The sequence below is a fragment of the Synchiropus splendidus genome, chromosome 16, assembly GCF_027744825.2.
Source record: "Synchiropus splendidus isolate RoL2022-P1 chromosome 16, RoL_Sspl_1.0, whole genome shotgun sequence".
NCBI lineage: Eukaryota > Metazoa > Chordata > Actinopteri > Syngnathiformes > Callionymidae > Synchiropus > Synchiropus splendidus.
The window spans coordinates 11,243,447-11,257,208 of record NC_071349.1 but is presented as its reverse complement, the minus strand read 5'-3'; the positions used below and the strand labels follow the sequence as shown (position 1 = coordinate 11,257,208).

Below are 13,762 nucleotides of genomic sequence, written 5' to 3'. Positions count from 1 at the left end.
TTTGTGGATCAGCACAGAGTGTTCTGTGTGTTATGTCGAGCTGGAAGGGAAAGTAATTGAACTCAGCATAAGCAGTAAGAGGCTCAATGATTCAATTGTGTAACCTTTTGTGACTGATCACTTTCTTCCTCCAAAGCTACACCTTCCACAATGGGCCACTTTTGGAATAAACTGCGGTGAAATCCTGTTAGAAAAGTGATTATAAAGTGCAGGAGACTCCCACCTTTGATTGGATCCGCGTGGCTTGGTGAGATAAGGGGTTGATCTGGAAGGTTTAAAGGTCCCGTGTTTTGCAGATATCTTTTCTCTTTTTTAAGTGGGCCTGTAAAAATTCTGTGATTTATGTGTCAAAAGTTGGAATAAATGGTCCATTCGGAAAAAAAAAACAAGACAGTTACGTACTGGAGTCACAGCGTTTCTGCTGACTGGGATGTTTGGCAACAATTGCATGCTGGAGACCTGAGGAGCCACAGAATGCAGATGCTGGGAAAGCTGGAGAGTTATGAGAGAGGTAGTGATGCTATATGAATCCAAGCTGATGTGGAATCTAGAGGAGAAGGTCAGAGGTCAGAGGAAGGCTCAAAGAAATAACATGTCGAGTGTCATCCTGCTGCAGCCACACATGGGTGTTCCCTCGCCGGTGGGGGTTCCTGTTTTAACAGACCAGACTGCAACCCCCCATCCATGACTTTGCTGGGGCTAAACACAGCTTACAGCATGTACACTAACATGACATGGTCATAATAAGTCGACCTTATCTCCAGAGTCAGCGATCATGAACTTCATCACAAGTCTCCTGTAGCTTGGAAAATAAATACATTATTGAATTTATTTATACGCAAGAAGGTTTTTATTTACCTTTCAGGGAACTTCAAATATATTTGTCAAATAAAGTGGTGTTGTTTACTATGTTTATCTCAACACACTTACCTTATTAAGTATTTTGATGTGATTTATGAAGAGATCTAAACTAAAAATCTAATATTTGAAATTAAATGACCCAGAAGCTGACTGCGTTCACTTGAAGAATAACGATAAATAAATGGTTTTTTTTTTTTTAAATATTTTTTCACTCTGAATGACTGAATATTTTTCATGAATTATTGAGCTTGAAATCCAGCAAGAATGTGTCATCTATGGTGAGCTCTGTAATTGAAGTTTCTCGACAATTTAAAATTTTCCGAGACAAAAAATGAGCAATGAAAACGGGGGAAATAGCATGAAAAACAGGAAGAGAGAACAAAAACCCTCCACAGATAAACAAAAATAATTACGAAAACCGCTAGTTTCGTTTTTCTGCAAGTGAATGCAATGCGCTTCCGTAAAATGCATATTGAATATATGAAAAAAATGAATAAATAAAAATAGACCGAGTCTTGTGTTGACAACACAAGCGATGCACTCACCCGCAGCACATTGGTTGTCCATAATGTCAATCATTCCTCAGACACGCTTACCCCGCCTGTCGTGTCTGGGACCTCTGCTCCCATTGGCGGTGCTGTTAGTCTTGTAAACGAGCACGGACCAATGAAAGCGGAAGGGGCGGGTGGAGGGTGGTGAACTGCCTGGCGCCTACAGTGGTGGAGTCGAACGTCCCCGCGCGCACACGGTGTTGAGGAGAGTACGGCGAGTCTCGCGGCGGGGAGATAACGGTTTCTTTTTCGCCTCCTTCTCCACTCGAAACAAGCCGAACAAACCAGAGCATTCCACACAACAGGACGACGAAGGAGAGGGATTTTGGAGCCGCAAGTTTTTCTTTCTTTCTCTTCTTTTGTCCCCCCCCCCAAAGAGGATTCTGTGTTTCTCCGGTGCTTCGTTCTCCGCTGTCGCCGCCAAGATGATGGTCGGAGAGGTCGAGATGAAGGAGCGACCGAGGCCGAGTCCCGACTATTTGATGCAGTTGTTGAACGAGAAGAAGCTCATGACCAGCTTGCCGAACCTCTGCGGCATCTTCACGCACCTGGAGCGGCTTCTCGATGAAGGTAAGCGGCGGTGCGGGGAGCGACGCTGGACGGAGCCCCAGCGTCGGCGGCGTCGCTGCTGCGGAACTCACGAGTCACTCACCCGTTTGAAAGAGTTCGGACTCCGCTACGAGTTTAACCCCTCCGCCGCGCTCCTTTCTCTACACACAGGGAGAGTTCAGGAGTTTCTTTCGACTGTATAAAACTTTCCCACTCGCTATATTAACCCCCCCTCTCGACATGAAGCACTCAACTCGACCTCCATTCCGCACACGTAACCCCGGACCGGGCCTGATTCCACATGTTCCCCACTCATGTAGCATTGTAGCTTAGCCGAGTCTGGGTGTTCCGCCAGAAAATGGCAGCCTCAACTTCGCTACCGAGTGAAGGATTCCACCCGTGAGTGTGGAACTGGCCTGTGGGAAGTGAGTGTTTTGGACCGGAGGGTCGTGTTGTCGCCCTGCGGCCGAGCTCGTAACCGCGATGGAATGTGCCTGCTTGTTGCCCAAACAATAGCCAGCGAGTTGAGCTCGGAGGGGCAACTTCTTTATGAAATAACCACCCGGAATCCCACCCCGCCACTCCTTAACACCGATATATTCTCAGCGGCGCGGGCTCCACAGCCCTCCTTCAGATCAACTGCCGATTATTGAGGATCGTGCTGCAGATTATAGACGTTGCTGGTGTCAGTATCATAAGGCGATTGTTTTTATATAACCCAGCAAAGGGGACACTAGAGAGCGCCACAGCCCCCCCAGCATCGGGAAGTGTCACCCCTAACATCAGCGGTATGGGCCGCACCGGAACCAGACGGATCCATAAAGTAGTTCTGACGGGGCCATTTGGAAGTTTCGGCTCCACGTCTGGATGAGTGCTCGCTCCAGTATGTAGCTGTCAAACCGGTCTGCAGAGATTTCTGGCTTCCTCGATGGGAGATAAACAAGTCACTTGAGGCGAAATGTGGGTTGTTGCCTCACAAAACCACCACTTGAATGTGTTCTTTTTGCGTCCGGATGAAGCAAGTTGTAGTTCAGAAAATGAATACTACTTAACTGAAATGTGTGCCCTCATCTTTAAAAGCCATAGACTTGATTTAAAATAATCGAATGTAGAACAGTCTCGTAGCTCATGTATGTCGGGAAATTGCTCCCAACAAAATATGAATAAAACAGCAGGAGTCCTTTATGATAGCTAAAAATACCATCAACACTAAACAGAAATATCCACAAACTTGGCTGTCTTTTATTCTCCCTGCGTCTCTGAGCAGAATGATATATTCAAATGATGTTTAAGTTGCTTTTTTGTCTCGCTGACGCCTGTGTTTAAAGTGCTGTTTTGCAACCCACATAGTTGCGGGTCGTGTCAATCCTCTGAACGGCGGACGGACTGGCACTTAATCAACAATTCCGCTCACAAATAGAGTTTCATTTCCAGTAAATCCTCCCTGTTTGCCTTTGTGTCACAGGAAAACGAACAAAAGTGCTTATTTAAATAGACATTTAGTGCCATTATCTTCAGCGACGCCACAACACCGGTCGCTGTATGTCACCGTGACATCCCAAATAACCCGCTGAACTGATAAGATTTATTTTGCTGTTGCCAGCCTTCGCACTTGAATTGCGTCTGGAAGAAGCTCGGCTTTAATTTGTTTGAGGTTTCAGCTGGGTGTTGCGTCCCTGGGTGTTTTCGGGATCATGTTTGCCACATTCATGACTCCCTTTAAGCCACATAAGTCTTACGGGAGTTTCCATAGCAGCAGCCCAAACAGTGCTGCTTGGTCAAAGATTGCGAGTATGTGTCATATGAAAGCCCTCTGAGAGCAGACGCTCGCTGTCTGGTTCTTGTTAGGTGGTGTTTGGTTTGCCCACCCTGTGGAAGAGGAACTGACGCCGGGGGTCGACTCCCTCTCGCTTTCATATCTGACTGACCCCACCCAGAGTCATGCTTCATTGACATGCTAGTCAAGCCAAAATAAAAGTTTGGCACCCTCTCTCACTGCGGGAATTTAAAGTTTTTGTGACACCACTTTGCGAAATTAGCTGAAGCTCGTAAATGTTTACAACAAGGCGAAATTTTCTGTTTAATCAGCTCTTTCCCCGTGTGATGGAATGACAACATCACTTCCAGTTAGAGCATAAGAACTCCCACCGGGAATCTTTAATTTGTGGTTCTGTGGTGTTATTAGCAGTAAGCAGTCGCACTTTTTCTCACCCGTGTGTGGTTTCCGTCTCATGTGTGGCAGCTGCCCAAAATTCAAACTTTTGAAATCTGGACCTAATACTTTCTTTAATTGCGAGCCCCTCGAAGGTATGTCTGGTCGACAGCTGCGAGCATCCCCCCCACCCCAATGTTTTGTGTGTGTCTACACAGCTGTTTCCATGGCGGGTGATAGCCGACACCACCCATCTGTGTGTATGTGAACGTCGGGGTCTCACACTTACCGGCCCTCCGTCCTTGCCGGGTCACGGTGTGACTCCGTCCCTCAAGGTTATTCTGGCTGATTGACAAGCCCACTTTTCAACCGCCCTCCCTCCCCTCTTGCGTTGCAGTTGTTCGTCTCCCTGAGGTGACACCTGCTACAGAGGTTTTTTTTTATTCCTCTTTACGATCTGCCAACCAACAAGCCGCTTCAAATTGCCATATTTTCTGTTGGCAGGAGGAGACAGCCCGTATAACACAGCTGCGTAGTTGAGAAGTGAATTGTAGACAAGCGGGGAGAGGAAAAGAACATATTTATTAAACGGTTTATTTCCTCAAGGGTTAGCTTTTTGGGCATCATTGTGCAGCTTAAGTCTACAGCAGTCAACCACACGGGGCTGTCTGCTCGCAGGACCATCCCCGGAGAGCTGTCAGTGTTTTAAGCAGAGACTGTCATGTCCTTGTTTGTAACCAGTCCTGCGGGAATAGGTGTTCTCACAACCGTTTGATAAATGGGGAAAAGTGTCATAAGTCAAGTGTTTTTTTTTCTTTCTTCCCTTCCTTCCTTCCTTCCCTGTAATTCCTTTGTCTGATCACCGCTCATCTCTGGTTCTGCAGTGCTTCACTGTAGGTTGACCTCTGGTGTCCTCTGTGGAGGTCTACACTAACCTCCGACACTCAATCAATTCGTTAACCTAACAGGACCGAGCAGTGTGGTCCACTGACACCAGACTTTGGGCAGGGTGTCTGTGTGCTGCGCTTCGCACCAGTGCAGTTTATAGTGATGAAGATATAGTTCAACCATCAAGTGTAGTGTTTGAAGTCGCGACGTTCTTCTTACATTGGTCGCTGTAAGAAGAACGTCACAATACTTCTCATGGTATGATAAACTAAACTAAAGAAAAATAATCCCACATTACGACCTTTTTTTAAATATCTAAAGTCAAATGCAGTGTTACACACCTGCACTTTACTCAGAAGCATTAAGTGTGTCAAGTTAGTCCCTTTAACAACTGTAACTCTGAAACATTTCTTTTGACAGCATATTGAAAGCGTCACACTGTCATTGAAAACATGAGAAACAAAGCTGGTGTTAGCATAAAAAACAATGTGTATTGTTGTTGACTGGTAAAATATTTTGTTACGCGATGGCACAATACCGTGTTGACATTTTAAGTGGTAAATATCAATATTTAAGAATGAAGTACTTGGATGTGTTTGTGTTTGTAAAGAAGAATTAAGGCTTCCAGCAAACTCCCTGTGACTCACCCCTTCAGTGTTTTGTAATAGTGTTGAAGTTAGGTTTAGATTGTCAGCTAAAATGTAGTCTAACTGGAATTCATAACAATGAACTAGTTTTAATGCAGACAATATAATAAGTTTTCTGAAGCAATTTTCTCCCTAAAGTATTCGAGTATTATTGTAATTACATCGCTAAACATACGGTATCCCAATATATAGTGATACATCGTCACATCTGTACCGGGATATGTTTTGCATTGCCTGTTTCTTGTCAATACACAGCCCACTGTCGATGTTTTTAACACCTCCTAACTGTAGTTTATGACACAAGCACAAGCTCCAGCTTCTGTTTTCTCTCTGTCCTTGCTTCCCACCGTCTCTAATAAATTAGCTGGTGGCAGAAGTCAGGCTTCCGTGTTGGCTAATGTCGTACCCGGCATCGCCCCAACTCTTATCTCCTGTCACGTCGCTGCCTGGCCCTCTTATTTCCCCCCTAGCAGTCACTACACCGACTCCAACCACAATCCCACCTTACCCTATCTGGCTAGAGTCCAGCCGCTACGTTGCGGCCCCCAGCGGGTGCAGCGTGATAAAGTCATCCAACAACAGCTCCTGGCCTTTATCACCGCCTTCAATCCTGTGAGTGCTGGGCCTCCTTATCGCCGCTGCCTCTGCTTGGTGGCCTGTCTCCGTACCAGCGGAAATTATGGCTTGCTGTCACCAAAACACAATGTCTCTGCTCTTATTTCAGCTGACAATTTTTCTGTCTAACAGAGAAGGTCACTTTTCCACCCAGTGAGAGCTCTTTAAGCAGATATCTTGGTTTAGCGTGCAGCACCTTTTTAACCGGAGCGCAAACTGTAAACTGTAAGTTTCTAATGCCTACGCTTCACAAGGTACTGACACTGGAATCTCTGAACCGGTCTGGCTGGATTACTCTGAATGCCTTCCTTGATGTAATGCATTGACGGCATTCAATGCTAACCTGCGTGGGCGGAGTTTTGCTGGCTTTGCTTTTACTGAGCCCAACTTCATAACGTTATAATGTAGCAATTTTATCCCACAAAATGAACCACAATCAAATATTACAGTCAGCAATATTGTACGTGTTTAATAACGTAGCATTACAGCGAAATTAAACGTAATTTCCTCTTTGTTGCTCTTCAGACAATGTTCTTTTACTGTCTTTTTTTCTTGTTAAACTACATGCTTCACTGCGATAATTCATTATGGTTTTATTTGGGGCGTTATCTCAGTCATTGGCGCTGGCGCCATTTAGCAGTGCGTCTTCATTTTGCGGAAATGATAACGTAGCATTTGCAGTCTTTAATATGAATTCATTTTTTAAATCGTATTTCCCTAGTGTCTGAAACATCTTCAGTAAAAAGTGGACGTACTGTTTTCCCCTCGGACGAGGGGGTTGTTCTCGACCCTTTGTTTCGACCAATTACATCTCCAAATTCATGAGCCCCCTTAAATACCCCTCCACGTTTGTGTGAATATGCATTCCTGCCCTGAATAGTCGCCAAAACAAACCCACCCTTCAACATTCTTTAAGTTCCCCTAATGGCTCCCCCACCCTTTTGCGAGTGGTATTCCCCCACATTTCCTCACCTCCTTTTTTTCACTTGTGTTCTATGAGGCCTAACAATGTGAAGCAACAGCGCTTTACAGGAGTCACCCTCGAGTCACTCTCCTGACTCCTTCCTGGTTTTTAGCGTAGAGTTGAGACATGAGTGAAACCCAGTCTTTTTTTCCCCCGTTTTCCTCTCGGTGGAGGAGAGTTTGCAGCCAGCTCAGGAATTTTACCTGCAGCCCAGTCTGACCGCTTAACCTCTCGTCCTGTGTTTATTCTAGCCGTCCACACTCTGTATTCTGTTCATAAGAAAATCCCAATCAAACATTTCCTTTCTATTTTGACACTCTTTATGGTTCCAGTTTAACCTCAGACAGGCCACTACTGTTGTTTTTTTAAAAGGCTCTCTCAATAATCCCAGAGTGAAGAGCCAAATCTAAATATTTTACCTGTCCTTGGCCCTTTGCTTTTTTTCCCTCTGGGGTTGGCAAGTGCAGGTAGCGCTACCGTAACCTTTCCCTCTGGCCGCAGTAGTGATGTGGCAGATGAGCTCTGTTCCATTCTGCTGTCTAGCAAGAATGCGCTGGGCTTTGTTTTGATTTCTCCTCCTCCCAGGCCGGTTGTTTTTTACAGTTTACTTCAGAACCTTTCTGATGAAAGAGACGTGCTATTCTGGTCTCACAACTCGGTGTGAAGACTTAAAGGTGAATTATCTGCACAACTGGACGCCTTACTTGCATCCACAATGACTAATGTTAATAGTCAAAAATGAATTTGAACCACACAATTGCTGTGGTCATACACACGTTTATTTTTGCTTTAATAGATTCTGTGATTTTGGATCATCTCAAATGCTGAATAACTGTTGACAGTTAATTTTATTACACTGGGAAAAAGATTTTGGTAAAAAATGTACACACATCAATCTAAACAATAATTTGCATTTGCCCTGCTTTCAATGGCAATAAAAAATATGGTTTAAAAAAACGTGAGAGAAAATGGGTTAAATTAATGTGTGTAAAATGACTGTGACAGTTTCCTGCCTGAGGATGGTGCAATTAATCTTAAAAAAAGTTTAATAAAAGAGCAAAGTATTTACCTTGGGGTTAAACATTTCCCTGTATAAATTCTTTCATGTAAACATTTGCGAGCTTCACTCATACAGACTGATGTGTTGTTGCGTTTCCCGATCTGGTCAGCAAGTTACTGCATGCATGGCACATTAGTTTGGTCAAATGTCGGCTTGCTGAGTGGGACTGTAAACAGTGCATCTCAGGCTCTGTCGCGATGGTGATAACTCCTCATGAGCTGAGGCGGCTCATTCAGCAGTTTCCTTGTGTGGTCTGGTCTATTGATAAGAAACCTAACGTTTAAACAGGGGTTGTGACCTAATCCTTTTGGATTAAACATTTTCCAAAATCTTGAAGTCAAGTTCCGCAACCTTTCTTTTTGCTCTCTTGAGTTTCGGAATCCCTCCTTTTAAATATGTTTTTTTTTTTATAATGGAAGGTTGCTCTGATAATTGTTCCTCTTCTCAAGACGGTGGATCACTTTTCAGGTGTGTCACGGATAAAAAGTGCAGGAGAAGTCTCTGAAGCAGCCGCAAGGTTGTCTGCAAGCTCGGCACGTGCTTGCGTTTCCTCCCGGCTCTCGCTAAAGTTCATGGTATTTCCAACACCTGCACCACTCGAAGGACATGAGCACGGGTTTATTAATCCAGCGCCTCCTCTACTTCGTCAGCAACTTCCTTTTTTTTGCCGTCGCGTAACGCCTGACCCGACGAGGGATGCGTTTGTCTCATGCCTCTTGCATGAAAGCAAATATTTCTTAGCTAGTTAAGAATTGTGGTGAGCAGAAGACGGTGTGATTCCACTGAGGCTCAAAGTATGTCTGTCCTTATCAGTGCAGCGGTGGAGAAGGGATTACAGTGCTGAGACAATGGGTGGCTTTGTATGACTAGGTTTTAATTGGAGAATCCTCGCCTCTTCAGTAGCATGTGTCTATGCTGCACACACTGCAACTGACTCGAGCTCTATGTGCAGTTATTAACTATTGAAAATGATTTTTGATTTGTGCATCTGCAGAATTTAAGTCGCTTTATCATCGCTTTAAATAAACAAGCAGCCATTTTGCCAGAATCCTTTCTGTACATTGCAATATTACTATATTTATTATATTTGTTGAGACTTAAACTGCCCTGACTCTTTCCCCTTGGTGTGGAGGGTGGTGCATATGCTAAAGAACAGTGAGGGGAAACAGAGCATTCCTATGTGCTGTGAATGAGGTCATCTGGTTGGCTGTGAGGAAGGTCAATGACCCTCCCTTCCCACAGCTCAACATGCCACCCCTCCGTCTCTGCCTTCCTCCCTTAGCTAATCACCCACAATAGCTTTCTGTGTTTTAGTAGGCCACACATTCTCGCACACTTTCGATGCCCTTCCTAGAGCCCCAACTGCTGTGCATCAAATGCACAATAACCCAACTGAATACACGCATTGATTGCTTGCATCGAGTGCATGGTTATGTGTGAGTAGCATGTCTCCGCTTCCCATAGAAATGCCATGACTTATGATGCAGGTCGACGTTCACCACATACCTCGCTGGACTTTATTTGCACTCAGTAGAGAAGATTTGTTCCCTCTCACTGTGTTTTTCTTGTTGTTATCATGTGCGTCTTTTGGATACAAATAACTACTGTGTTATTATTCAAAGGTGGTCAGTCCAGTGTCTTTGTGGAAAATGAAAAAAAGTCTAGTGAATCAATGAGATGCACGCAGCTGTAAAAGAGATCAGACTTTGTCCATTTCGAACGAGAAGGAGAGGAAATCGATATGCAGCCAGTGGTGTTGTGTATGAAGGACAAACACCAATACGTCGACTTGTCTGCAATTGTGGATGTAAAGCTCAAACCTTGCATTCAGTGATTTGTCTTCCACATGCTGGAGGTGTGAAAACATATCGATCTGGCAATATATAGTGATGCCACCTCTGATATATCAGGATCTGATCTCTATTAAACCCCCCCTTTTTTTAAATCTATATTTTAGTCAAGTTGGAAGGTGGCATTTCCTGTAGAGACAATTGAGTGCACTAAGTAAAGCATTTCAGCTTTCAAGTTAACAGTGCACAGACAACAGGTTGGTATGCTTTCCTTATGTTGTCCTAGAAAAACAAGAGTAATGTATTGTGGTGTGTGTCCTCCGGTTCTTGCCACTACCACATGTTCAGCAAAATAACGCATCTATTTAACGCGTTTTACCCGTGTTTATGACTAGTGGTGTCAATAATGGGGTTTCCATCGTCCTATTTTGTTATTTATTTTTTCACTAATAACCGAAATAGACATTAATGGAAATCCGAATAAAGGCCGAAAAACAGGTTTTTATGCTTGAAGGAGGTGTATTTGTCTCCAGTAATGATGACTGCAAACGGGCTGAAAGTTGCATTTTCTTTTGGCGCATTTTCACGACTGTTAAGCCCAGTCGAAGGCAGTCACGGAAGTAGGTTCGATCTTTATCTACTTAAGACGATGGGTCCTGTGGGCTGCGTTATACTACTAAAACTGTCTACCTAGAGTTTACCACGTGAGTTAGACAAGGTGTTGTGGCCTTCTGTGGTGGCTTGACTGCAGTGTTGATAAGGTTTGTCCAAAAGCATTGTACAAATTCATCACTCATTCAACAACACAGTCGCTTTCCTGCTGTTGTAAGTGTGATGATGCCATGAATCTGTCTTAGCCTTGACATTATTAAAACATGCACAGCGCGTCAAACTCCATTTGTTTATTGCCCTGTCATGAGCCTAATGCGTTACCCTCAGAGCTTGCTGTTGCAGAAGAACCTCAGCAACATTACAGAGCATGACAACCTAGCCACTCCTGTCTGTGTGTATGTTTTCCAACCTGACGTGTCGGCACACGCACGCCGGCTTGGAGTGCGCCTGTGATCGTGGCATTCGTTAAAAGTCTCCACTCTGTGTGTACACTTAAAGTAATGTGCTGTAAACATCAGTGGTCCTGTTGGGAAGGACAAGGCCTTCTGGGGATTGATGACACGTAGATGGCGCAGAGACAGGTGCGGCGCTGATCAGGGTGCCAAGGTGCCAGCTGCTGTTGACACCTAAAGGTGAAGATGAGTCTTCCAGGAGACAGACCTGTCTTTCTCTGTCCCCTTTCATTTATCTCCTCTGCATCTCTCTCTTTATTCACTCCAGGAGTGTTTGTAGTTTTTTTTTGCCTGTCAAAGGGAGCGCTTACAACAACAACCTTTTAAATTTATTGAGCGCTTTGACACTTTTGATGAACCACATATGCGCAAGTTCCTCCCACGAGAAGTGTGGTCGGCGACATCAGACACTCACTTGCGTACATCCTCTTGCACACTCAAACAATGCGCATCCCGTATTTGTTTAGTTGTGTGGCTGCTGTTTTTCTGAATGTCTCGTCTGTCCTGCTATATCATCCCTCCTGAATTATTTTCTTTTTTGAATGGCCCAGACTGTCTTCATTTCTGGCCATGCTAGCCAGGCAGCGTCCCTCTCCCCCTCTACATAGTAACAATGAGTCGAACACCGCGCCTCCAGGCAACATTTCCCCTTTCATACGTGGACCAGTTGTGACATTCAGGGTCTGTAGCGGGGTCTGTCCGTTTGAATCAGCCTGACACTTGCACTTGTGTGCTGGCGAGTGGGTCCTGCTCTCACTGCTATACTTATTTTTTCCACAGTTGTTTTTTCCAGGGCCAATCTATTTTTAAAAATAAGCACCTCTGACTTCGAGTAGAAGACTTCCCTCCACACCTCTCTAATTCTGCGTCACAGTATAATTTATCAACACTGAAATGAAGCCTGTCCGTGTGTGGGTTTATAGTCTTGCTCTCGATTGTGGCGTGCCTTTATCTTGTTGTTTTTTTTATTTATTTTTGTTAAAGTAATTGTGATCACGATTTTACTTACTGGTTATAGATTATGTTGACTCTATTTTCTGCATCTAAAACAATGACGCAATTCTAAAAATAATGTATTTGTGGTAGTTGACAGGAAAAAAAAACAATGCGCATCACGTCTGAAATGTAAAGTTGCCTTGAGTTTTACAACCGGCTGAAGTAAGATTGTTGGCCATTTTCCGATTTTGGCTGACGTTAAACGGACATGACGTCACGTCATGTCACGTGTCAGAACGTGAAAAGTAATATAGATGCTATTCAGCATTGTCACAAGAAAATCTAAATACATTTTTTTTCCCTCTCACCAAACCCAGAATGGTGATGGAAAGTGAATAGATATGAAAATGTGTGTACTTTAACACAACTGGCTCGCTGGTACAGAGTCAATTTTCGGCGTTAGAGTGCATAGCTAGACAACTGTCACAGCGTAATTTTGCATGTGCATTTTGGCACCTGAACGATCAACTGTTGGCCTTCCCACACGTTTCTCTATTTACATCCCAAGACGCTTCTCTGTACCATCCAGATTTACAGTAACAGTTTCTCGCAAGTTGTTGCGGAAACTCAGAAAGGACTGTTCCCGTTAATTGCTTGCAAAAGACTCCCAAAAGTTGCCTTCGTCTTTTCTCCTGCTTCCGTTTTGTGCGATCAAAGAGTTGTATGTCACAATCGTGTGACCTCATTCTGATAATGAGAAATAACAGAATATACTTTTCCTCTTTCTGTGAGATTCTCAGCGATCTACTGTCTTTAAATGGATGTATCTTTTTTTTATTTTTGTGCCGTGTTTGTTGAAGTTCTCACCCGTGAACTGCTGGCGTGTTCCAGTTGCTCCCATCTGCTTCTGGTCTTATCCTCTTTTTGAGTTTGTTAAACAGAGCTGGAAATAATCACCTGCATAATCGCAGCAGTATTCTGAATCACCCTGTTCTGGTTTGGAGCTGGAGTTGTTTCGTGACTGAGTGTTTTCCCATCGCAGTAAGCCCAGCAGCAGATGCAGATTACTCTTGCCGCATGGGAAAATTGTTTCTGTGGGATTAGGAGACTAAGATAAAGATTCGATCACAGATCCATTCGGACAAATGCCCTTTTAAGTATTTTCGAAACCCCCTAGCTTTCATGCTGTCCTTTGGATGTGAGCTTGGTGGCCTTATTTCAAGGGAGGGGACAGGAAGCGCTGCACATGTTATCTTCTGCAGTCACATTGACAGTCTGAGCCTTTGCTTCCTCCCTTCTACTCTCTTGCTTCCTCTTCTGACAGCTGGACCCTTCCTGCCATTGTGGTGTAACAAACGTAGCGCAAGTGTGCTCACAAATAGACATTTCTGAGGTTTGTTTCTGAAATAATCTCATGGATTTCGGTGGCGTGAAATATTTTGTTACGGCCTGGAATAAGTCACTTCTCCTGTATTCCAGCAAAGACATCAGAGAGGACAGTGCGTCACTCTTTCCAGGTCTGGTGGAGAGACCAGCGGCTCACCTATTGTCACGAACCACAGGATACTGGTGACAGTCTAAACACAAAGAGACCAAGATCTGCCGCTCTGATTCGTCACTTGCCACACACCCCATCGATATGCATCCTGTCTCTTCATCCTGTAATTCTTCTCTGTCTTATCACA

At 44.3% G+C, this 13,762-nt stretch overlaps 1 protein-coding gene across 4 annotated transcripts in view; it reads left to right on the top strand.

Moving 5' to 3' along the window:
• The first annotated feature begins 1,563 nt into the window (after positions 1 to 1,563).
• Positions 1,564 to 13,762, top strand: part of qkia (QKI, KH domain containing, RNA binding a) — a 58,073-nt gene continuing 45,874 nt past the window's right edge. For 2 of the 4 annotated variants that reach the window (XM_053845435.1, XM_053845434.1), the window contains exon 1: positions 1,564 to 1,982. In XM_053845435.1, the coding sequence (XP_053701410.1) occupies positions 1,838 to 1,982 (145 nt within the window). In that variant the 5' untranslated portion in view covers positions 1,564 to 1,837. The remainder of the gene's footprint in view (positions 1,983 to 13,762) is intronic. The other 2 variants (XM_053845437.1, XM_053845436.1) reach the window with 1 other exon arrangement.